Source organism: Macrobrachium rosenbergii, chromosome 7 (assembly GCF_040412425.1).
Source record: "Macrobrachium rosenbergii isolate ZJJX-2024 chromosome 7, ASM4041242v1, whole genome shotgun sequence".
NCBI lineage: Eukaryota > Metazoa > Arthropoda > Malacostraca > Decapoda > Palaemonidae > Macrobrachium > Macrobrachium rosenbergii.
In genome coordinates this window covers 8,246,273-8,273,709 of record NC_089747.1, presented here as the reverse complement: position 1 = coordinate 8,273,709, position 27,437 = coordinate 8,246,273, and the positions used below count along the sequence as shown (strand labels likewise).

The following is a 27,437-nucleotide window of genomic DNA, read 5'->3' as shown; positions in this document are numbered from 1 at the left end:
CAGTCGGATATTAATCACCCAAGGAAATACACAAAGCCCAAATCCTCGAGTGATTCACGAACATATGTCACAGCACACACTGTTATCTGAAAGATATTTATTTCTATTTAACAGTATATTTCGCCTAAGACAGTTTATTTTAGATACCAGAATCGAAGTATGGGGAAAAAAGCATCGGCAAGCAAATTCTTTCAATGCCCCGGTTTCACTTCTCTTCTTGAATGCAGATTCTGCAACTTTTTTATTATTTTTTTTCCGTGTGTGTCTCTCTCTCACGGCCCCTGACCCCTAGCCCCATCAATCCAGCGGATATGGTTGTCGAAACGAGTATGCTACTAACTCTTAAAGTCGTTTAACTTCTTTATGTTTAATTCTCTCTTAGCTTTATATTTTTTTACCCAATCAACAACAACAAAAAAAGAATAAAATAAAACGAGCTGGGCCTGATGTAGCTGGACCATTTGGATTACGTATCATTACATTTATGAGTGAAAGTAATTACCTTTATCTACTAAACCTATTCTTTATTCATCAAAGCAAGAATGACACTGCTGATTTCAGTCCTAGATTATCACCATTAGACAGGAAGACCTTAATGTTTACAGGATAAAGCACTGAAGTTTTATACTTCCACTGAAATGTAGTTTTGACAGAATCTTGACAGGTATCAACAGGGGAGCCAATAGTCATGCCTGAAGAAGGAGTAAACTTGAAAATAAAAAAAAAAAATTTACAACGCTTAGGTCTCGTAAAAATAAAACAGCAGACAATGATTAATCCATCACAATTTCCGTGAGATAACGTTATCGTGCAAGTACAACGTAAACAAGGGTAAGCTTTCAGTTAACGCTAAATTGCCATGCGCCTAATTAGATTCCAATTGTGAATTAGTATTTACATCCCATCTCTCGATTTTCTTGACGTACTGAATAAGACACCCTTTTTATAATGTTTTTCTTAATATATACTTGAAACAAGCTGACGTTTCAAACGCTAAACAATATAAACTTGCCATCTATCTGAGAAAATTAATTTCTGTCACAATGCATATCATTACAGAGCCATCACTTCCTTATATCTAATTTTTGGAGCTTATGTTATTTCTTTTTCAATACTCTAATGTGCTCTTGCGCAACAATCCCCATAAAAATAACAATAATAATGGTTATCACGCAAGTAGAATGCCTATTAATGTTTGTTTTGATATCTATTATTGTCAGATATATTTATTTACTACATCTCTAATTCTTAAAGTATTGACATTAAAGAGGGTAAATGAGATATTCAAATATATTTTTCAGTATAATTACCAGAACCTATAATTTATAAATTAGAATATAAAGAGAATTATTTTGATAAAATCGTTAGTTTTAGAAACACTTAGTTTTGACAGTTTATCTCGTCCGATATCGATTTCACCACCAAGAGATACGCGGCGAATTTGTATTGTTATTATATATAGTTTTTGTGAAACGAGTCACGAAAGAAATATATCCAAAACTGGGTATAGTCAGTCATTAGAAAGATGAAAGGTGATCTTCCAGAGTTTCCCAATCGGAATGTTAATCGTTCTCTCATTGGTCATGAGAGTTGTAAACAAATCTGTCCAATTGCAAATGTCAAACGGATTCGCCAAAAACCGACTACATTTCCAAACACCGCGCGAAAAAAGAATAGCGGACATAATTTATGTTTGTATTGTACCATTTTAGAATAAAAATAATTCTTTACGTCTTAATTATTAGAAATTTAATAAAGGACCTTGGTACCTCTCCCCCAATAGGAGCGCAGTTGACAAACGTGGTAGTGTGACGTCACGCGGTGGTGGTGTCTGTCTTCTGCCTTCCAGGACACCGGACGTAATTTAGGTTAAATTCACTATTCCAGACACTAAAAACGATGGAGAAGCAACAAGCCGACCAATACAAGAACAGAATGGGTGTCTTTAAGAACAAAGGGAAGGACCAAGATGTGAGTGAGGACGGTTTAGCGGTGTTCATTCCGGAGTGAATGCAGCTCCTTCGTGTCAGTGTAGCCTACCCTCGATCTTAAAACTCGCCTCATATTTTTCATATTCTGCTTAAATCGGAGATTTCTATGCCTTGACTTATATCGAAGGGATACTTCGGAGATATTCGCTAACCTTAACCTTGTTGCAACCGTCCGCGGGTGCGGCAAATAATCATTTTCGTCGATTGTTTTGAAGGGACTTCCACCCCTCTGGGAGGAGGATTTAGGGTTGGGCAACACGGGCAAATTATTTTGTCTAGGCTAAAGTTTGCGCTGCAATTTGTCGATAGGCCCAGTTCAGACTTTTATGAAGGCTATTCGGGAGATTAGGCTGTATTTCAGTACTCCTCGGTTTTTCGTTAGCGAGTAGGCTTAGGTAGCCTATGGGTTCCTCGTCCTGGTTGAAGAGATTCATGCGGCTGTCGGTGAACCCATCTCGGACTTTTATCAAGGCAACTCCGAAGATTAGGCTGTATGTTGGCTTCCTTCAGTCTTTTGTTACCGAGTAGGCTAGGCCTAGGTACTGGTTCCATATCTTGGTCAAAGAGGTTCATGAGATCTGTAGCCTGGGACAGGCTTAAGCTGAATCTGTCAAGTATGGGCAGCATAGGTTATGCTAACACTAGTTTAGATTTCGTAGTCGTTATGAAATTAATTCTGTTGAAATACTGAGGCCTAGCCTATCCTAGCTAGCAGTTTTGGTAAAACAACTTAGGCCAGACCTAGACATAAATGTCATAAGCTCAAAGTAACCTAGCCCTAAGAAAGGATTAGAAAATTATAATGGTAGAGGTAACTTAATCCCAATAAAAAACCCAGGCTACTAGGCCCAGGCTAAACTAGATGATCAAGTACCAGTTGAAAAATGTTCTAGGGTAGTTGTTCAGTGTGTCTTCATAAGCTTAGTCTGTCTGAGAGTGGTTTTACTAATTAATTTTTTGATAAAACTCTTAAAGAGTCTGAAGTTCAGTGTGGTAGTTTAGTTTTCCAATAGCTTTTCAAGTGACATGAATGATTTTAACATTTTCTCATGAAATGCCTAGTTAACCAATAACACTCCCCTCTCCTTCCATCATGTGCAACGGTCATGGAGACCCACAGTGGAATATTTTTGGGGCGTGGTTTACAAACGTTAGTGAAATGAGATGCATCCTATCATTACTGCAAACCAAACCTAACCTAACACTTCAGCTCCTTACTTGGCTGGGGGCTTTTAACCCCTTTGGACACCCTACCTAACTTGACTTAAAGTGCAATGGTGTACAATGGAATAGCATTTCAACAAAATAAAGTCACATTTCCTGTCACTAATATTTGCCATAATTCCACATCAAAATTGATAGATGTAAAGTGGGAGCAGTTGAGTTAACCAAATATTTCCATCACTGTTAAGATCAGAATCGTTAAAAACACATCTAAAACCACTGGTAAATCTACATTTCAATGCCATTAATTATTGGCAGCCTAAGAAATTCATTGAGATTGTTAGGCTTTTAGAAATGGCCAAAAAATCCTACAATATAACCCATAATAACAATAGTTTTATTTATGATATAAAATTGTACATTTCAGTAGCATCTTCATCTCTATGGTCACTGTACTTTTACTGGTTTTTAACATTAAAGCTGATTCTTGGCCAGAATACCATAATAATGAACATAAGACTAGTACACTAGTTATATGGATAGGCCAAGACTAAAAACACCCTGAAAAAGTCAATTCTGAACAAATTCAGGGATTCTGACTTTTTGTGATAGTAATACCACCTAGGTTAAGCAACAAAAACCATTAGATAAGACATTTGTCATTGGCTAATGTTCTCCTTACAAAGAAAATAGACACTGGGCTGCACATCAGACTGAGCTGTTGAACTACAGCTTGCAAAGAAGTCCATGATAAATATGGTGCCATTTTTAAAGGCGAGAAGTATAATTTCTACAACCTACAAGTGTCTTTGGGACTACAGTATACATTTGCCATGGATATCCATGTAGAAAAGTTGATGCAAATCCTGTAATGAGATAGAAAAAGACTACAGAAATAACATAATTGTGAGCAGCTTGTAAAGTAATACCCAGTTCTTCACTTATTTTCACTAAGTTTGGTAACTTCAGAGATGAAAGTGGCCGTGTAGTTTAATGTAAGACATTCAGTAAATGAGAGTTAATGTGTACTGGTGGTGGAAAATTAAAAGTTAAGAATGAATGACCAAGAGAACTGCTTAGTATAGTTAGCATAAAGTTTTCTTACCTGATCTGATCAAAACTTCTCAAGAAAAATAAGTAAGAAGGAAAGGGCCTAAATTTATGAAAGTGAAATTAAGAGAGAGAGGAAACAAAGATTTAGTTTTTTATGATTATTGGAAAAACATTACCATTGCTGGATAGTAATGATACTTGGCGTGCTGCCTAATCTATTTGGTCAAGAGTAATCGTACTATGGTTGTGATAATAGGCCTTATCTAAGCCTACTAAGGTTGCATAATAATAGACCTTATCTAAGCCTGTAGTTGCAAAATAATAAGCCTAATCTAAGCCTAATGTGGCTGTAGCACAATGGACATAGCAGATGTTTATTGGCTACAGTTTGCTGTAGAGTAATAGATGCAATCTAAACCATCTGTAACTGATGTCTAATGAGCATTTTCTGTACCTGTGGTTAGGTGTTTCCTCAAAGTTAGGTTTTCTGTAAATTAAATCACTGATGTTCTGTACCTGTTTATCAGTTGGTTTTCTGTAAATTGAGATGAGATGTAAGCATACAAAATTTAGCATCTTTACGAGGTAACTTAATGGAAAGTGTAGATTTTCCACTGAAGTTAGTAACCTATGTGATTTGTAGTAAAAGGAGCGTTATTATGAATGTACATAAAAACAAATTAAAGGACACTTACAAGAAACAAATTAAAGGACACTTAAAAATGTACTTATGAAAACAGTGTGTTCTAAAAGTATCAGGGAAGAATATTAAAATTGTCTGGAAGGCTGTTGATTTATGGTTGAACTAGTTTTTGCTTCAGCATATGCTTAGGCAATGTAGCTTAGCCCCAATATTCTAGAACTGTGACTGCAGAAGATGGAAAGGAATAGATGCTAGTTTTACATTGCAAACCTACACCAATTAAAAATTATGGATCTCCTCCTAAAACTTGTCTAGGGATTACTGTAAGGCATTGTTTTGGGATGAAGTTATTCTGCTTAAACAGTGTCAAACTGTTGTTTAATAAAAAAATTATTATGGATCTCCTCCTAAAACTTGTCTAGGGAACAGTGTCAAAGTGTCAAACTGTTGTTTAATAAAAAAAAATTAGTAAAAACTGTAAATTTTTAAGAGGGGAGAGAGATATTTACTTAGTAAAAGTCAGTATTGAAGATATCATGTCCAAAATAACAACCATATGGGGTGATTAGAATAAATTAAACGAGAACCAAACAGAAAATCAGTATTGAGTAAAAAAAAAAAAAAAAGACTTGATATCAGAACTGAAATTATAGATGTGCAGATACAGTAGTGTATACTATGAAAAATGTAGCAGTATCAATTGATTATAACATTGTTCTGATAGATAAGATACTAAGTTGAGTGTACTGACAACCAAATTACTGTGCTCTGTAAGAAATAATGTTTCATAAATATATTTAAATATCATAATTGCTATCACATGACTTGTTTAATGTAACTAACATATTCTAATTGTATACTAGAATACTTACAGAAGTTACAAGTCTTAAGACAGCCAAGTAAAGTCGGTAAATCCTGGGCACTATGGCTCCAAATTCATTCCCATTGTAAGCCTTATTTCCAAGCAATTTCATACAGTATAAATAACAACAGTGTATGTGATGTCTTTTAATGTTTTTCTGTTTTGGATTGTTATGGGAGGTGATTGAGTCATAGAACTGATATGTAAAGATAAAGCAAGTGTGTTTTATTGTCCATATGCACTAGGAGGGTAGGTGTATTGGTTATATATAGCACATGTAGTGCACATGTTAGGTGCTACTCTTTTTGGAATGTTCTAGGAGGTACAATAATAGATATATATATTTTTATTGTATAATGATATATACTTTATTTCAATTAAAAATCACTTTGGTTTTTAAAATTATTATTGATACATGTGATCATTTATCATTGACCAACAAAACATGTTGGGAACTGGAAGGGTGTTGACCCAGTAGTTAAAAATTTTATTGTACTTCAGAACAGGTCTCTTCTAGATGATGCTTAATAATCAGACTTGTTTTATCAGGTTAGATCATTGCCTTGTAATTATTCACTAGAGGTAATAAAGAAATGATAGAAAATTTTGAGAATACGGTCACTTTTATGCAAGCTTGGCAGTAATGATTGATGGAGCCATTCACTATAATCAATGACAGTCAGTCTCTTGTGATTGTTACTAGTTTATAGTAATGATGATCCTCTGTTTTGTATTGATGATTAGCATAATTTCTTTCTGAATTTTCCTATTGTATTATTGTTTTTCAGGAGATGAGAAGAAGAAGAACAGAGGTCACTGTTGAATTGAGAAAAAATAAAAGAGAAGAAACGCTTTTAAAAAGACGAAATGTACCAACAGCAGAGTCTATAGGTAAGTTATAGTATACTGCTCAAAAGATTTTGATTGTAAGTTAAATTCATTGGTTTTAGTTTTCTTTATTTTGAACTGACTTTTTGTCAGTTATTGTTTTCATGAGGTTAAATCAGAAGTGAGTTTTCTTCACTATGTATTATTTTGATTTTGCCTGAACCCCCCATGAGGTGTAGGTCTTTATGCATCCCCTTTTCTGTCTTCTCTAGGCGTTTTTACAGGTCTTTGTCATCCTGTCATCCTATTTCCATGCCTTTTTGACAATGGTTCCTCATCCCCCTCATCTGATGTCCTCATGAGAATTTCAGATATATTTTTTAAACTTTTTCTACCAACTTTCACACTAGTTTCTTTTAAAAGCTTTATGTAGCGTTGACATATTTATGCCCATAAAATACTTGTTACCTAGTACACAAAACTAACTTCCTAAATAGAATACTGTAAGATATAAAGAGGAAGAATTAAAAGCTCAGGAAGTAAATTTTTTGTGGATAGTTTTCATTTCTTTGTATCAGGCGCAGTGTTTGTGTAGATAGTATTCATGAACTGTAGTTTAATAATGTTACACATTGAATACTTCAGTTTTCCTCAATGGGTACATTGCTCTTATAGTTAAAAATTTGCAGTTTTTAACCTAATGTTGAGTCATAAGTCATTTTAATAATTTCAAATTTCTAACATTGGAGCTTTTTGGTTGATTGTTTAAAGTTTTCCATGTCCATTTTTACAGATCTTTTATCTACTCTAAATCCTTTCCTCTTGTTTTTCTTAATCATTTTGCCTCAACAATTATTGACCAGATCCAAGTGTCAAAATTGCATTTTTTTTTTCCAGCCAATTTCATATAGTAATTTCCACATGGGCAACATTGCAGTATTGCTTTTCTTCAAGTTCGCTGTTTCTATCTTTAATTGTTACCTATGTTACTTGCTTGTTGCGCTCTGTAATGGCTTATGCTACATATTTGAAAAAATAACTTGTACTACAACATCATAGTTCAGCAGCTATTAGTTTACTGTACTTAAGTGTTGAATTTTGTCCTTGTGAAGTCTAGTGATGCTATGTAAAAAAAGAGAATCTTTATACTATTTGGTGTTAATTATGCTTTATACAAGGAACCCACATTTCTGGTACAGCGAATTGCCACATAGGGCTTTGGTTGTTTCTGTTAATTGCAGAAAAACATTGCCTTTTCTTAAGATGGCTTAAGATAACGGGTAAATGGACTTGCTCTGGAGTGCTAGTTACATAGATTCATATATCACATGATTGTATCATCAAATTTCTTGAGACTCAAATGAAAATAATGCAGATGACTTAAGCTTTTTGGCTTGTAACTGAGATTGTTATCCACTAATCAATTTCATCATTTCCAATTGTTTAATATGAGTGGGTTTGATAGATACTTTTTTTTTTTTTTTTTTTTTTGTTACTAAAACATTAATCACTTACATACTTTATATGCGGACACGATTATTAGGCATTTGTATGATTAGGGGGGATATGATTAAACAATTTAACCATTTGGCTCGGTTTTTATGCCTGGATGCATCTTAAAAATTTGACCAACTAGTCAGTTGTAACATGCTGAAGCATCATTTTCAGCAATTTTGACCCCCTTAGTCATTTTGTTTTGCTGTTTTTTAAACAAACCACATGAAAGAAGCACATGTGCTTTGCTTTAAAATGACACCAGAATGATTACCTCTCTGAGGCTCTTGGTCGGGATGACAGGTTCATCTTCGCCAAGATCCTTGGAGAGGATGTGGTGTATGATGCCAGTGGCAATTTTAGATTTATTATCGACGCTGGTCTTCTCCCAAAAATGTAATATTTCATTCATTTTCTTTTATCTTTTTATTGTTTTTATAGTAGCTATGTTGTTCATTTAATTGATATCGGCATCAATGACCCAGTTGTCATGATGCCAGATAACTCAGAATTATTCATTCATTCACCAGAATGAGTCGACTTGCAAAGCCTCTGGACTGAAAGTGTTATATTTGATTGTAGTTTGGTAATTACCAGTATAACTTTTGATTAAGTTATGGGTTTCAGTTTTCAGATTTATTTAGCTGCATTTTATTGAAGGATTCATTTGCAATGAATAGTGTAGTTTTGATAGTTAAAATTATCTGTACTGTATTATTATTATTATTAGTTTATCCATGCTACTAAGCTAGAGTTTTTAATGATACTACTACTACTACTACTACTACTACTAGTACTGTTACTATAACTACTACAAATAATAATATAATAATAATAATATAGTTATACAGTGCACATCATTTAGGCATAAAAAATAAAAAAGTACTGTGTAAAGATGGATGGTTGATAACCAGCGTTAAAAATACATTAGTGGTTCAGTTTGCTGAATAGAAAGTTTTTAATTATTTTTTTTGTGCTTGCACCATATTTTATGGTCAAAACATTTTTATTGTAAGATGTAAAAGATGTATGTTGTAGCTGCACATTATTTTATTGGCCCACCTCATTTCATGCCCGTAAAAGGAAATAAATCACTGAAATAGTGAGTATCTTATCTTAGTTTTAGTAATGCCTCATGTTTTCTATGTTATGTATCAGGTTTTATATTGTTCTTAGCTAAGGTTTCTTGTTTCCTCTTTACAGAAGATGAAGATGTAGACAAACAGTTAACAGCAGATAACTTAGCGCTGATTGTTGCTAATGCGGCGAGCGAAGATCGAGCTGTACAGTTAACTGCTGTCCAGGCAGCTCGTAAACTCCTTTCGTCAGACAAAAATCCTCCCATAGATGATTTGATAAATTCCGGAATATTGCCGATTCTTGTCAGGTGTTTAGAAGGTAGTCACGGGTGAGTAGTTGCTGTGGTGACTATTGGAAATTCTTTTTCTTCAGTTAGATGTACATTTCCATTAGTGATTCTCGATTTTAATTGTTAAAACTATTACTTGAGATGAATTTCTTCTCAGCTTAATCCCTGTTAAGGGTCATTGTTTTTAATGAACCTCCTCTAGCTATTTCTATCTTGTGTCCTTTATTTATTTATTTTTTATCTCATGTCTTATTGAGTGCAGTCTCTCCAACTTCGCTTAGGCCCTCATCCTCTTCGTGGCCATAGCACTTTCATGTCAGTCATCATATCTCATCCTCATCAATTTCCCAAACCATCTTAATCTTGACTCTTGGGTTTTACTTCAGATGAATATTATCAAAATATATATATATCAAATATAATTCAACATCACAGTACCATGAAGTAGTTAACCACGCCATTGAGTCACATTTCAGTTCTTGCACCAGGTGGTTGTGTTCTGGAGTGAACGGCGAAGATAGTAGCAAGGTTTGACAGCTGGGTTGGAAAGAAATTTGATGGAAACAAAAGACCTAAAGCAATGCAGCTTGGGACCAAAAGGGTGTTGTAAATGCCTTAGGTGTAGTCAGAGTATTTGGTTCATTTACTGAATGAAAAAATGTTCATCGCAAGAAACCAGAATGTTGATATTATTATTTCTCTAATATTTTTTAGTGACTGGTAGGAAACAACAGTTGAATCGGGAACACGAGGAACTGAGAACTTATGTTAGAGCAAACAGTATTCAAGATTATTACCATTACCAGGAAATATCTCAAAATTCTATAAGTTCATATTCATGTTCTTGATAAATAATTTTGATAAAGAAAATTACTGTTTAGTAATAGTTTATGACGGGTCTGGCTTACGACATTCCGAGGTTATGGCGCTTTTCAAATATATTCATCAGAAATTATTTCCCAGTTTACGACACATGTTCCGGGGTTATGATGCCGATCTGACGGAAGAAATATGGCTCCAAAACAGCAGAATAATAATAATTTGGAGTTTTTTTTTTTTTTTTTTTTTTTTTTTTTTTGACAAAAAATGCAATAAAAATGCACTTTACATTGTTTTCAGTGCACCTAAAGCATTAAAAATAATGTTTTCTTTGGATTTTTTACAATTTTTTACGATTTTTCGGTTTACGACGATTTTCGGGCGTAAGAACAGAACCCACGTCGTAAACCGCGAACTGCCTTTATTTATAAAATAAATATAGTGTATAGGTAAAAAAAAGAAAAATTAAATGGATTTTTTATATCATTTGTACAGGGAAGCTGGATATTTCCTTATGTATGGCTTCATAATGTTTACAAACAAATTTTTATATGGAAAGATTTTCAAGTGAAAAAGAACATTTATGTTTATTGTCACTGTAATCTCTCATGTTGGATGGTAGAGGCCTAGGCAAGGTCCTTACTGTTTAGCTGCTCATGCTCTTGTCTTCATAATTTAAAATGGTCATTTTATCATTTAGATGTTCATCAGGAAGGCATTAGATATTATGAAAGAGAAAAGATGGACTAATGGTAAGCTGTTGAAACTGCAAGACTTGACCCCTTAATAACCTTGACAGTGTTTTGCTTAATTATTTTTACATATGTTGATTTTCCCTAAATCTTCTAGTAAGTATAACTAGTCAAAAACTACTCTCTTTAACATTTTTACAGTGGTTCAGAACCTGGCAGTCCGTCGCTTCAATTTGAGGCAGCATGGGCTCTAACAAATATAGCATCTGGCACATCTAGGCAAACACAAGCAGTAGTTCATGCTGGAGCAGTTCCCCTGTTTTTGAAACTACTGCAGTCATCAAGCCAAAATGTATGTGAGCAGGCTGTTTGGGCTTTAGGTAAGTTGATTAATGTCATGTGTTTGGCTTGCGTTGTATTGTATACCCATAAACTGAAAGCTACAGCAGCTTTAGGGCTGGTCAACATGCTGGGTCCTTGATTCTTCTTTAGGCTGGGACCATTTTCTTATGCACCAAAAGTGAACAAACCAAAAACCATCTCTCTAGTGTTATCCCTCTGTTTAGATCCCAGAGATAATATTCTTTCCATCCTTGACATGAATCTTTGTAGACCTGTTTCTTTTTGTTTTGAGGATTTTATTTCCCTTAACCCTTTTCAGATCTCAACATTGTTTTAATTTCAAATGTGGAATCTTTGGTCACTGTTACAGTGAAACACTTATAGCTAGACCTGATGGTTTGAGACATTCTGTTATACCATCAGTTTGAAAATTTTTCCCAAGTTCTGTTCCCTGCTTGAACTGTTATTTGTTAAATTCTTCAGACTATATTTGAACTTCCTCCTTACCACAAATCTTTGCATCTATACACCTTTATGCTGAAGTTATATAAAGAGTGTCATGACTCCATAAAGGGAAAAGCTAATGTAAGAACATTATTGATGAGGATTTTAATATGGGGTCCATACAACTCACTGATTTCATGGTAATGAGTGTGATACTTTTATGTTACCCATTATATAAAACAAATAACAGTACTGTATTCATTTCCCATGGTCATGATATCATTGGTCCTCTTACCACCCTCATTTCTGGTACTTCCACATTTACATTTACATCTTACACTCCCATTCAGTACTCTTCTTGAATAAGCAGAGGAGAGTTATGGCTTTGGTATCTGGAATCCTGAGCTTGTGGAACCTACATTTTATGTTAGCTGAGCATGTATCCACTCTCTTTGTTGAACCTTATCTTCTAGTAATATTTTTTGTTAGTCTTCTTGTTCCAAATATGACTGTGGAAACAACCGCGGGAAACATTTGGACTCTCAGTAAATTTCTCAATGAATATCTTTTAAAAAACCCCATTATAGAGATAGAAGAGACCCTATGCAAAGTTTATGCTGCTGAGGGCCCCCTACCAAGGCATCATTGTCATCAGTTAGTTCAACAAGATTGCTGGTTTTAAAGGACTTTTTCATAAATGGGAAGCAAAAGTTAAGCCAGGTAAAGTTAATTGAACTGTTAAGCAGGAATAGACTGGGGAATTAATTAAAATTAAGTGGAAAGCAATGCAGTTGTGGCCAAAAGAACACTGAAGAAAACCTTTAGTATCTGCAGTGTTCCATACAAGATGTACACTAATTTGTACCCCTTTAGGGATATAATATCAATAATTATAGTTGCCTGTAGGGAGGAGTGTAATGGTTGCCGGTGTATAAGAATGCATGGTGCATTCATGCACGTACAAAATTATGCTTCTGGTTGTATTTGATTTAGGAAATGCTTTTACAGGTGAGAATTCATTTGCAATACATAAACAGTTTTAATTATTTTTTTTATAATACTTAAACTTCTGTTTGATCTAATACTGCTTTCATTTTATTCAGGTAATATAATTGGTGATGGACCACAACTGAGGGATTATGTCATTTCTCTGGGTGTTGTCCAACCACTTCTTAGCTTCATTACGCCGGATATACCGATAGGATTTTTAAGGAATGTCACGTGGGTCATTGTGAATTTGTGTCGTAACAAGGAACCTCCTCCACCTCAGTCAACAATAAAAGAAATCCTGCCTGCATTAAACATACTAATACATCACCAAGATACAGCCGTAAGTACAAAGCGTTTATTGGAAGTATGTACAATAGCTTATAAGAAATATGGCAATATTAAAGTAATGTCTCCAGTATTTTCAAATGTTTGCAAAGGCAGTTAGCGATGTATGTGAAAGAACAATAGTCCATTTTGTGTAGAAATTATTTGTTGAACTATGCTTGTCTTCTCTTTCAAATGGCATGCTATTAAGTATTCAGTAATTTGAATTAAACAGAAATACTTACAGAGATCCTCTCTCATGATGATGATAATTGTGACCATATGACTTCTTATTTTCAATTATTAACTTTTAGGATGTTATTGCTTGCATTGAAGCAGTTAGTGTTTGTTATTTATTTATGAATTAATTATATCTTTAGCAAACAGCAAAAATCAGAGATACATGTAAGTGGCCTGTACCTGTATTGTATGATAAAGCAGAGAAATGGGCATTTAAAAAGAAAATGGAGGGGACTTTCAATGTGTGCCCACAGCATACTAATAATCATGACTGGAGAGTAGTGTAGTGGGAAGATCTTATCAAAGTTGAGGTAGCTGCAGAAGGATGCTTTGTGTCCAGAGACTGGACAATGGACAGATCTCAGAGATGAGATGGCTTGGACATGTGGTGAGATTGGATGAGGGGCAGTTATTCAGAAAATTGATAAATATAGAAGTAGCAGAACAAACACCAGGAAGAAAGCTCAGAAAATCATAGAGTGGGCATTGAAGACGACCCAGAGCAGATGAGAAATATAGGTAGAATTGCATGAGACAGAAGATAGTGGAGATAACTGACTTCGTCTCTCTCGCAGTCGGAAGATGTAATGTAAAAGTGGTAAAAGGATTAACAATGATTTAAGAAAGTTTAATGTAGGTGAAGACCAAGGAACCTGAAAATGTAAAAGACAAAGCATTACCATTTGGGCCAAAAATGTGCCACAGAGGACCTTAAGTAATGCTGAGATTGCACCATTCAAGGAACATTTTGGCAGTATCCCCAAACATCACCTTAGCAGGGTTTTGTGAGTTGTATGTGGTGTTTGATGCAGTTTTGAAGATGGGTAAATTTTTAGCAGCGTTGGCATTCCTGTTTTATTGGTGAAATAACACCAACTCCTGTCCATTTTTATTTTGATATGTTGAAGTCACCATTGTAAGGAAAATGTAATTTTGCTCAATGAACAGGGAAATTTGAAATATTGGTAACAATGATTTTAATGAGAAAGTCTTGATATAAATTTTTTACTGAATAATAGGAAATACAAAGTAGTTGGGGGCAAAATTAACCAATAATGAGGACATTTTTGTAAATACTTTCAAAGTGGTAAGATAGTTTGGCTTAGATTATTCTTAAGTTCTACATCTTTAAGTAGTTTTTAAAATTATGATATAGAGTTGTAAATGGTGGAAATGACTTTCTAATACTTTATATTTCAGATACTGGTGGACACTGTGTGGGCATTGAGTTACTTAACAGACGGTGGAAATGCTAACATACAATTAGTTATAGACAGTGGAGTTGTTCCAAAGTTGATACCCTTATTATCCCATAAGGAAGTAAAGGTAAGTGATGAAGAGTATTTTTAGATTACAGTATCATTAGTAATTTTGTAATTTTCCTCCTGAGATTTAGTCAGATGTGAAGGCATTACAGTAGTATGGTTTAATGTACTTCTTCATATGTTGATATTATAGTGATTGTTATATGTCATCAGTGTACCTTGAAAAATTGTGATATTTTAGGAACTTTATACAGAACATGCTCCTCAAGTCTGGTTCCAGTGATTTAAATGACACTGGCTGTAAGCATCTGTGCCTAACCACTGATGATATAGGTTTTAGTTATTTGCAGGTTCCTAAGACACCAACAATAAGCAAACCTTCTGTAAGTCAGCGACACACTTTGTCAAGTTAGAACACTGACACTGAAAGCTTGGGCCCTATAAATTTGTCAAAACTGTAGGATATAGTTTGCATTGGCTCGTATGAATCATTCATTGAGCATATGATAATGTGAATGATGATGGAATTATTCAGCTTAAAGTTAATTGTCCATGAAATCAACCCTTTATTACCATATTTTGTTGTTAAATGTACTTTAGATGTAAATGCAGTTTTATTGAAGGATTCTCGAAGAGGTAGCTTTCAGATGGTTAAAGTTGTAAATTTTATCTCTTATGGTGGTGGCAAGATAATTGGTCCTTGTTTATTGGAAGGATTCCAGCCAATTAGGCCTATCAACCTCATGTCTTTCTCTGTTATGGTGTTATTGTACTTAATTGGGTAAATTTCTATCTTCCATGTGATTCACTTAATATTTGCCATGTATCTAAACCTTTGCTCAATTGAAATCTTTTCAGACTTGCTGCAGAGGTGGACAGTTTTCTAAAGTCCGTACAATTACAGATTTCATATTTTATTTTTTCCGTGGTTCTGTCATAAGAATTCTTAAGCCTTTTTCTCATGCCCCAAGCAGACCACTTCTGTTAGTTACATTCTGCAGTTTTACCAACTCAGTTACTCCACACATGAATTGAGATTTATGCACTAGAGATAATATGTTTGCAATGAAATTACTGTAATGTTTAAGATGACTTTTTATATAAACTTAGTGCTTATACAATTTTCCTTCCCTGCCCCATGTCCTCATTGTTAAAGGTTTAACAAAAATGACAGTAAAGCCAGATTTACATAATGGCATTGGCTGATATGCAGTGTAACCACAGATGCTTTCCTGCTGCATATAACGCTTCCTTGTCCTTCAGATATTTTTGTCTTGGACATTTGACGATAAATAAAATGGACACTTGGGTTTCTAAGTAAAATTGCTTTTTCTAATCGCAAATTTAACATTACCTTTGGTTATGAAATTCATATCTCAAGACATGATAAAAAATATATTTCTGTTTGCTCTGAGTTGAAAAGTTGAGTGTAGGCTGTTTACATATCTTAGATGTTCACAGATTATGAAGGATTTTTTTTATTTCATATTTGTGTTTGAGTGTGTGGAAGCAGAGTTAAGCGCTGTTATATTAAAGGGAAATATTATCATCGGGATCATTAATACATTTTGTATTCGCTGTCATCACATAAGTATATGAAAGAAAAAACTCTCCATAAGACAATAATTGTTTACAAGTTGTGTAAAGTATTTTACTGACAGATCACTATTAGATTGACTTTCCTGAGTTCAGTTGTTATTTCAGAATCTTGTGCTCACTTGCAGGTACAAACGGCAGCACTAAGAGCAGTTGGCAACATAGTCACTGGGACTGATGACCAAACTCAAGTAGTTCTAAACTGTGGAGCGCTATTTCACTTTCCAGCCCTCCTTACACACCAAAAAGAGAAAATTAACAAGGTAAAAGTTGTGGGTCATCTGTACACAAGCATATTGTTTTAACACTAGTTCAGGGCTTTAGAGAAAATCTTGAGTTACAGAAGTGTTAGCTGTTTCTTTGAGTAAAAAAACTATAATTCTATAACAAAATTTTGCTTATTAATACTTTTCTATTTTGCTTTTTTAAAGGAAGCTGTATGGTTCTTGAGTAACATAACAGCTGGTAACAAGCAGCAAGTACAAGCTGTGATTGATGCTGGCCTTATTCCTATGATAATAAGGCAGCTTCAGGAAGGAGAATTCCAAACGCAGAAGGAAGCAGCATGGGCAATTAGTAATCTTACAATATCTGGCAGTAAACAGCAGGTATGATACTGAATATTGTAATTCCTAGCATGAAACACTACATTATTGAGCCTTTATTAACTGTCACACGGTAATACCTTGTGATAACATTCCAAAGTGTATGTATTGGAAACCTTTTTTTTTTTATTTATTGAATAAAATGGGTAATTTTTCTAGCATCTATGTGGAATAAGTTGGTTGATTTCAGTGGTTGTGAATTAACTAATGAAGTGCAACTACAAATTTTAAAGTTGTCAACCAATATATTTTCATACTGTCACAGTTGTCATCACTTGTCTTGGCCCCTTCCCTTACATCAACTCTAGACACGTGACCCCCTTTATCTCATCCCATTTGACCATTGTCTGAGTATGAATTTACTATATGTGACAAGACCTCTAAAACAATCATATTGTCCTGACCAATTGAAAAGACTGTTTATAGAGATGGTTCTAGTGATAAGACATGGAGCTAGTTACACCCTCATTTCACTTTGCGCCCCACTAATTACTAATTATCCATTTGGGACCCATTCAGCCCACAGATGATACAGTATTTTGTTCGTACGAGGAATATAGTTCCATTCTTTCATAAAAAGTAACTTCTGTTTTTTATATGTTGAACTTATGGATTGTTATTGCCAATTTTTTTTATTCCAGTTGAGTGATCATAATAATGGTAAAGAGGTGCTTATTACTGCCTTCATAAATTGTGACCAAGTAAAATAGAAGCTTGTACATCATGAGTTTACATACATAATTTAAAAGTCAATTGCTGCTTTCCAAATACAAACCATCTTATTTTTCTAGAAGTGCCCTCTTCTGAGCCCTTCAACTTGTTAATTTTGTCTCGCAGCAACTGTAGTGAAAATTGGTACATCCTGGGCAGGTGGGGAACATAAAATCCCACCTAAAATTTTGTACTTTTCAGGTATCTTATCTAGTTGGTGAAGGGGTCATTCAACCTTTCTGTAACTTGTTGACATGCAAAGACACGCAAGTTATTCAGGTGGTGCTAGATGGAATATCGAATATACTGAGTCGAGCGGGCGACGATGTTGAAATGGTGGCAAACATGATAGAAGAATGTGGAGGTAAGATTTATTTTCAGTTCTTGTTAGAATGTTCTTTACCCTAAACATATGTCAAACTTCCATATACTTGAAAACCAAGGTAATACAAGAAACATCGGTGTCTATCTTTATGTGCCAGGATCAGTGAAAATATACCCTTCAGAAGTATTAATCATTTTATTTTAGTGAATGTTAATTTTTATATTTTCAGGTCTGGACAAGATAGAATTTTTACAAAATCATGAAAATGTTGAAATCTACAAGTTAGCGTACAGCATAATTGAAAGATACTTTTCAGAAGATGTAAGTAGACCTCAATATTTTTTCTATAACCATGTCATAATTCAGACTATTTTGTCATTTTGCTCTGTGAAATACAGATAAAAACATACTGTATTGTTTGCAATATAAGTCCAAATTTTTCTTTCAGAATCCATAAGTAATTTTTTTCAGTGTTGTAATTGGTTTTGTTTCTCAGGATCCTCCTGGGATTGCCACCTTAAGTGAACCTTGTGCAATTCCTTGTGGGCAGTCCTTGGGTTCTTTGCAGTATCCCCTCTGCCACCATTTCCTTGCTTACATGCATTTATTTTTCAAGTACTGTAACTCTGCCCCTAACTTGAAAACAAATCTTTTAGGCCAGTTTTATGACAGAATGAAAGTTTGACTCAGTCCTGTTAAATTATACAATACAATAATGATAACCAGATTTCAGTTTTATCAATGAGCAGTGGATGTAATTTTTTTTTTTTTTTTTTTTTTTTTGTAAGTAGGACATATAGGTCTGAGATAATTTCATTAGATTTGCATGTTTGGTCCAGTGCTTGTCATTACCAAAATATTAGAATATTAGGATATCCTTTCAGTTTATTTATCCATTTTATTAATGATGGAGCAATTTGGTTGTCCATAGCGGAAAATTTCAACCTGTCCATAGCAAAGCAAAGTTATTTACCAAAGCACCTATTATCATTCAGAAATTCCAGCCGTTAATTACAAACTTGCCAAAGATAGTGTCAAGAAATGTCATATCATTTTGTCAAGTTACCAAACATTTCAGATTCTAGTAAGGCCCTACTCTCCTGAGCAGCCACATAACATCCATCAAATTAGTTCTTTCAGTCTTCCTGTGAGAGGAATTTTAAATGTGCCTTTGTAATTGAATGATTCATTTATTTTAACTTCATGCTGGGCAGTCCCTGAGAGAGGGGATACTGCCTGAAATGTACTGAGCTATAAACTTGTTAGGGAAAGCTTAAGCACCATTCCCCTACAGCCCCCAGCTAAATTTCTTCCTGGTATTCCTCTTGGCTCTTCATACTAATTGTCAAACTTCTTTAGCTTTTTTTTATTCTAGTTGTAACATCATCTAAGAGCAAAACTTTTGAGTCTAGAAGTGGCCAAGTAGTAAAGTGAAGCTGATGTGAAATAGCAGTGCTTTCATTGTACAGTACTTTGTCTTTAGGGTTTTTCACTTTGAAATATTTTGTTAGTATATTTATTGATGTTAATGAGTTTTTAAAATTAATAAAAGATAATCTATTTATTGATGTTATTGAGTTTTTAAAATTAATAAAAGATAATCATTGAGGTAGAATTATTAAACATTACAAATTTTTAACTTTGTCAGGAGTGTCACACGTATTAAGAAATTCAACAACTAGGGTGAATCTCAGCGTAGGGTTAATGAAATAACATTTTACTCTCTGAACATTATTAGCAGTGACATTGATCATCATCGTCATCATGTTTGGACTGCATAACATCTTTCATTCGCAGGATGCAGAAGACCCAAACCTGGTTCCAGAGGCAACCGAGACTGAGTACGCTTTTGACAATAACAGTGCTAGTGAGGGCGGTTTTCGTTTCTAGTGACTCTGGGTATTTAGGCCTATTATTATTATGTGATTGAATCAATAAGTGATTATGCATTGGGTATTGCAACAATATAATATACTGCTTAGGAGGGGTACGTTGTTATTGTTTGAATGCCCTGTCACATAATGACTCATTTATTCACAATGGTTTAAAGTTGTTATCAATATTTTACTGTTGATAAAATGTTTTTTAAGTCCTTGTCTTTTTTAAGAAAATTGACCGAAGTGTTGATCCATTGAGTTTTCATATGAAGGCATTGGAATGACATTAAGGAATCACACATCATATGGCAAGATGTGAAAGCAGGTAAAGTTTTCAACATGACTGCTTCTGTAAGAAAATTCATGAAGAATTTTCCCCCTTTTCTCCTAAAATAGAAGTGTTGCTGCATTTTACAGTGGCATCAATGAACTTTAAAATGGTGAATGCTTGAAGATCAAAAAATGCAAGTTAAACACAGGGTCTTCATGTTTTGAGTGTAGGACCTTCACCAACGATCAAAAGCTTGATACAACTGTAATGTAACGTGGATAAAGAAGATCTGAAATATAGGAGGTCTTTCATCATCATTTCCAAAGAGGGTATTAATGAAAAGTTGTATTCTGGGAATGTGTGTGCATAGCAGCAATTTTTAACAAGGGTAGTCCAGTACGGTCAGAATGTGATGGCTCACATAATTTGGTTTGATGTTGTTGACCTAAAGTGGAGATGTTATATTTAACAGGTAATTATGTTGAAATAGGCGGACGAAATCTTCTACTGTCGTAAAAACAGGAAAAATAATTCCATAAAAGACCACCAGAAGCACAGTATTGATGGTCTAGTCGAACATTTATCTTAATAGAATGGTGGTAGCTATGAAGACTGGAGGCTAGTTGGGTGCAAGTGCTTTTAAGCAGGTTTGTGTCACTTGACAATAAACCTTACAAGAAAAAGAAGTTCTTGTGGATTCCAGCTTAGATTTATTTGTGTTTTTCAAATATGTTGGACATGTTGCAGTTACCCGTTCATGCTCACAGCAAGGTAAGAGTGTTTTACAGTTTTAATGCTTTTTATTTCCTGAAAATTTCTGGGATATCTTCTGTAATTGTAAATGTGAGATGCAGTAGTTTACTACACAGATGGGCAGTGTTGTGAAAATTAAACACAATTCATTGGTATACTTGATTTTTGTGGCAAAAGTGATTGCTTCCTTGTGTGAATTGCAAGGAACTGGCAGAGAAAGTGGTTTGTATTCTTGATGGAAAAGCCTTATTGATATCTCTTTGGTTTGTTCTTTGTTGGTATTAACTCTTTTCCAAGAATGCTATATTTTAACTTCCCACATAATTACTCTTGATGTTATGTATTGTTAATTACCACTGTCGGTATTATTATTGCAAAGATAATACTGGACACACTCACGTTATTTTAGTTTTATGTGGGTGGTGTAGCTCTGTTTTATTTTCATAAGGAATTGGTAATTGTGCATTTGATTTGTTGTTTTTCTCTTTACCAACAGGAAGAACAAATTATATTGTTTATGGAGATGATAGTGGCACAAAATTCTGCTTATTGCTTGAAACACTAGTGTCAAACTTCTACTTTCACTTCATCAGTTATTTTACTTTATATTTTTTTTATGTATAGATAGTGTATATTCCATCATTTAATATATAATATTTAAGTTTAAATACTACTTCCAGTGTATTTTTTAAGTAGAAGTTCGGCTATGTTTTGAAGCGTCTTTGTGTTCACTGCAACATGTATCCTTTTGCTGAGCTAAAGCACAGCTGAGAAGAAATTGTATTTGCAGATTGTTTCAGTTAACTTTCTAATACTGTATTTTTATTCATTAATTCAGCTGTTCTTTACGTATATCATTAGTACGACTTACGATAATATCTTTTTGGAATATGTTTTCTTCCATTTCTTCAGCTGTCGTGTACAGTTGTACCCATGTTGTAAGTAGGAGAAAGGCGTCTGACACTGCAGACTAATTTATTAGGGCTAATTTTAGGTATCAAAATAGTTGCAATACAAATTAATTGGGAATTGTGTAAACTCCTCAGGAAGTACTTTATTTATATGATCGTTGTATATGACCATGTATGTATATGTAGTCCATTATTCTCAACAAAGACAGCCTTCTCCTACATGCTGCGTTAAATCTATTATATATACTATAAATATATATGTTCCTTGGTAACACTGGGCACTTCTGGCATAAGAGAAATCATGTTCACATTGATCCTAAGAGTTGACTGAATTGAAAAGTTTTTTGAAAATTTTGTTATGTGGAATTTAAGCTGTGTATTAATTATAACCAATTTGGAAAAGGTCATTTCTTTCGTTACTTCCTGATATTGATGTTTTCTTTTCTCTCAGAGAATTAAGGTTTCAAAGATAGAGAATACTTTTGTGGTAACCAGGACCTTTAATAAATTCATGGAAATTAACGTTAAAAGATTTTTAGTGTAAAAGTTCTTTACTTTCTTCTCTTCACTCTAATTTTTATTCTTTCTACTGCATTAAGTTTTAGGTAAACATTGTAGAAAATTATTCATTTCAATGGCTGCAGGCCAGCTTTGAAAGGAGTTAAGTGCTTAAGTTGTCCTTAGCTAAGGGATGATATATTGGTGTTATAAACATGTAACTGCTCTACAAACTGCCTTATAAGAAACTCCTGTCATACTGTTATCACAGATTGCATACTGGTTAGTCATGTTCAGTTAGGTAGCTTATATCAGTGGCCTGGTAATTTACATGCTTTGCTTCTCATTCCCTGATGTAGTTTTTCAGTGTGCAGGCGGGAAACTGGTGTCCTTGTTTGCTTAAATATTAATCTCCAGTACCTTACCTTTTCATGATTCCAGGGTTAGCAGGCCTGTGTTGCATTCCTTGTTAAGTCTGTTTTGTTGCTCTTCTTTAAGGTTTTTTCTTAATTGAAGAGGAATTGAAAACTAAACCTGAACACACTGGAGCAGCCTCTCCTGTTAGGCATTATCCTACAAACGATATTATTAGTATATGAAGCTAGTACTTTCCGGTATTCACATGTAAATCATTCATGGGAAGTAGTCTCCCAAGTTCAGAAAGTATAGTCATATTAAATAGGACTGGAGAGTCATCTTTAGCCGAGTTCTGAGTTCACATGCCCTCTTCCAGAGAAGGAATCTTATTGATGATCAATAGAACAACCATTGACACCAAATCTCACGCTGTGATACCAGCCTTGGACTCTGTTAAAAGGTTAACCCTGTGGGATTGTTACTGTACAGAAGTGTGGATGACAAGCTAAAAAGTTTTCAGGAACTTTGTGTCGAACACTTTTGTATTATGCTTCTCCATTCCAATTTCCAATTATGAGTCTTGCTTTTAAGCTTAGACTAAATTTTGGCCTTGTGAAATACATTGCTGGTATCATTGCGTTTTAGTCATAAAAATGTAAGACATAAGCTGAAAAGAAATCACAGTTGCTCTCCATTTTTGCTGTATATTAACAAATGTTCTTCACTTTGTTTTCAATTTTTCAAAGTGGAGAACCAATTTTTTTTCTATTGACGGAAGTGCCATTGTTTGTCCTTGGGTTCTATCCTACCCTCCTCTCCTGCCTTGAGCCAAGAAAAGGTTGGAAATGCTCATATCGCACCCCATGGCTGTGTCTTATATTAATATATATATGATGAAGCTTGTATTGCTAAAAATGTCATAGTTATTGAATGTTTAAGAAGCTATTTACCCTAATTCTTAATTTTAGGTTGTAAAAGCATGCTAAATATATTTCAGGGCTTTCCAGCGTCTCAACCTTTTCTTTGTGTTAGAAATATTTTTTATCAAGAGGTATTACCAAATGTCTAAATTGTAGGGTAAAACATTTTGTATAAATACACTTATGTCCAAAGACCACAGATAATGAAGATGAAGAAATGCTGTTTAATCAGTGATAGCTCAAGTATTCCAGTGGTACATTGTCGCTGAGTGGCAGTACCTCTTTGTGTTTTAATGTGTCCTAGAATGATTTATAGTAAGGGTATCAAGACTCAGATCTCAAAAGGAAGCAGAAAGAATCAGATATACTTTGATTTTTTATATATCTATGTATAGATATAAGGTACATTACATGGTTTCTTACAAGATTTTTCTTACAGTGATGGGAAGATCATAGATGGATCTCCGAATACACTGTATATTCTCACAAAACTATGAATTCTTAGTGAAGTCAATGTTGAGATTTGATGCTAGGACCCCCCTCGTCAGCCTTACGTGAAGATTCTCATCCACTGTTAAAAAAAGTTGGAATATCACCATAAAGTTTGTTAGTTGTAAGTAAAGTCACATTGGCTACCTTAGGAAGGAAATTAACTTTGCTAATAAGGATTGGCATTGTATCAATTATTTTAGGACATGAAAGCCTTAGTGTCAGTAAGACATTTGGTGTTCAAGGGCAGTTCTGGGAAATTGTTAGTGTTTAGAGGCTTTGAAGAAAAGAAAGAATATTGGGTCAGATGTGTTTCACATTTATGTGACCAGTCAAGAAAATTTCTAGTATATTATACTTTTTAATAATGGTTACTTTTTATTGCTTTAGCTTAAGAACACCATTGTGTCATATGCTTTTATTGAGGGTAGCTCATAGATGACTTTCTGCAGGTGCATTAAGTCAGGTGTCAGATTATTTTGTTGTACTTGAGAAAATAAGTGAGGAGCTTCAATTTTTTTGCAGTGTAAACAAACAGGCATTTAATTGTTAGCTTACTGTCCAATCACAGTAGAAGCTGAACATGAGATAGAGTTGGAAACAAGTTATGCAAATAAGTAATAGTTGATCAAGCACCAGTTTTCAAGTATAATATAGTGCAGTAAGTTTAGAAAGTCGCACATTTTGTTGTGTAGAAAAATTCTGTGAATTGCATTAGACCAGCTATTAATTTTGCACAAAACTCAACATCCTTGCAGTAATGGTATAAAATCAAAGCGTTGGGTATGTCGTAAACTTGACCTGTCCAGTGAGAGGTTCATTTGAAGTTTGGCAGTTTTATACAGATAATTAAGTGCTGTCATATATTTGAATTAGTTCTATTGCACTTCAAAGGTAGCAATTTATGCCTGTAACAAGTTAACTGAAAGTAAGAATACCCATATAGCCTAACTGATAAGTAATAAACCATCAAACAAGAAATAATTTACATGGCAGTCATCAGAACAAGGTTTTCTTAGAGAAATTAGATGCACAAAAGTGACCGTACCAGACTGCTTCAGTCATCTAGTTTTCTAAGTTTTATCAAAAAAAATTTTTTTTTTAGTCGACTTTTTTTTCGCATGATGTACACAGACAGATAGAACAATAAAAAATAACTGGGTTGAAAGATGGAAATTGGAGGTAAGAGAAGAGAAGGCTATATTAAATTACAAATGGAAATGACTAACGATAAAAAAAAACAAATTTACTCCCAGGACACTTGAGATGTTGCTCAAGGTCTTTTAAGGTTACTGTTATTTTGGTCACCACCCCTTTTGTGGACAACTAAATGTAGAACAGACAAAATATAATTGAAGGAAAGGGGTGTTTATTCAAATATTGTCAACTAAATCAGAAACCTTGTTCAATTTTTGGATGTGAATCTACTCTATTTACTGTACTATGTAAAAATTGAATGACTGGTACTTGATATATTTCAATTTGTAATATGTTGTTCAAAACTATATGTTTTGTAAAAGAAAAAATTGTCCATGTGACTCAGACTAACAGTTATGCAGTGTGGTTGTGCTTGTAGGATGCAAATGGGAATAATGGAAGGACCGTATTGCTTGGCTGGCCCAAAAGTCTCGGGGTAATACATTTCTTAGAGGATTTACTTTTGTGAGTGATGCAGTGTTGTGTGAGTGATACTGCAACATTGCAAGATGTGTGAGCAGCTAATAGCTTGGGAATGGGATATGGGTAAATTATTTCCTAACTTGGTGTTTCATGGTATGAATGTATTTAAAGTGTGGATGTTTTTTAATAACCTGTAAGGTTGTGTTACTAAGGTAATACACTCTCAGATGAAGGTACCTGGCTCCTGTGTTAACACCTCCCTAATCTCACATTCAAGTTGCATGAGTTAGGTATAATACCACACAGAGCTGAGGGTGTATTTTTTGCTGCTGTGGGGATAAAAGAAAAGGCTGTTCAAATGCGAAATACGAGGTAGTATTTTATTAAATTTTTTTTGCCGTAGCTATATGGATAGTAGATATTTTGAATGAAGTTTGAATACTGTGTACCAGGGAAAAATTGCTAAAATTTCCTGGAAGTACAAATTGTAAACACTGTGAATAAGGGGATATTGATGATTTTAGTGTATGTTAAGGAAAAAATTATTGCATGTGAGAAATGTACAAAAGATCTTTGAAATTGTAGAGTGCAAGAAAAAACTAAGGGGTATAAGGTCTGTTAGTTGTTGTAAAGGAATACAATTTTTATAGAAATGCAAGAATTAAAAACTATACGAAGTAAGTCAATTACTGATTTGTAGTTTTTGTGTTTTATATGGAAAGCTCCTCAGATATATGCTATTAGTACTGTATATCACAAACCTTCAAAGTTTCATATATTAGTTCAAGTAATGTTAAACAATATTACTTCACTATTATATATTTCTTGCCACACTACTGGTGTTTTGTCCATGCATTAAATGGGTAACCATTATTAATTTGATTAGTGCAATAATACCTAAAATAACACAAAAAGATTTATATTAAGGTTAAAAAGGCCTGCAAACATTATGTCTTTCCCAAGAACTTGCATTATTTCGCTGAGTTTCTTGCTGTGCACTCACACATACACACATTTGTGGGGATGTCTTTTTAAGGGTTTTGCAAGAACATTAGACTTAACAATAATGATATTTTGCAGTCACGTGTCCAAGGGCCAAGTTGCCACTTGTTTTTTTCTCTCTCTTGGTGCTTCAGGATTTCAGGCTAAGCTTGGTATTTAACCTCACTGGGGAAGTACAACAAAATGATATACATATATAAATATATATATATTTACTGGGATAGGGTACTGGTGTATTTTGGAAAAGGCCCTGTACACAATCCAGTGGATTTATAGTCTGTCACAAAGGACTATAATGACTACTTTGACTCCAAGCTGTGATTCAATAAGCATATAATGAGCTTTACCTGCCTTGTTTAGCCTGTTCATGTGCCTCAGATAAAATATATGTATAATAATAAACTTGTGTTCTTGTAGACCATTACATTACATATTCAAGTGGAGGCTGTTGAAGATAATAATAGTAGTGTATTTGAAAGCAGTCAACACTAGGGTTGTAATGTTCACTGAGTATGTGGTCTCTCTCCCTACAATGGGCAGATTCTTTACAACTGAAGACGGTGGGCGTGTAGGAAATTTTTTATCTGTTGTCTTCAAGAGATAGGAAATGGTAACTTTTCCATTTATTTTAGATACCAATGGTTACTTGGGGTAGACTGCGTTCAAAATGAAAAAAACTCCCCGCCTTTGTTAAAGCGAGAGACCATGTAAGTCAAGACTCCCCCACACTGGGCCTAATTTGGCCATGATATTAGAGAATTAGATGGGACATGACCAGTGCATCAGCTGACAGACTTACAAAACTGCTTTTTTATGTTTGACAAAAAAATGTGTTTATTGAATACTTTTATAGAAATATTTTTTGTGGATCTGTAAAATAGTTTAAGAATTTTCTGAATGTGATTCAATATTTTTTTAAGAATAGGAAGAACTATAGGTCATTTAAAGTATTTTATATTTTATATTATTCCTGGTATCCTTG

The 27,437-nt window shown here is 34.2% G+C and overlaps 1 protein-coding gene across 1 annotated transcript; it reads left to right on the top strand.

The window, feature by feature from the left end:
* The first annotated feature begins 1,791 nt into the window (after nucleotides 1–1,791).
* Kap-alpha3 (karyopherin alpha3) lies at nucleotides 1,792–25,078 on the top strand. The gene is made up of 11 exons (XM_067106461.1): nucleotides 1,792–1,971; nucleotides 6,502–6,604; nucleotides 9,239–9,443; nucleotides 11,117–11,295; nucleotides 12,805–13,031; nucleotides 14,456–14,581; nucleotides 16,245–16,379; nucleotides 16,548–16,724; nucleotides 17,634–17,796; nucleotides 17,987–18,078; nucleotides 19,555–25,078. Exons 1-11 carry the CDS (start codon nucleotides 1,900–1,902, stop codon nucleotides 19,645–19,647), a joined length of 1,572 nt encoding a protein of 523 aa, XP_066962562.1. The 5' UTR covers nucleotides 1,792–1,899; the 3' UTR covers nucleotides 19,648–25,078.
* The last annotated feature ends 2,359 nt before the right edge of the window (nucleotides 25,079–27,437 follow it).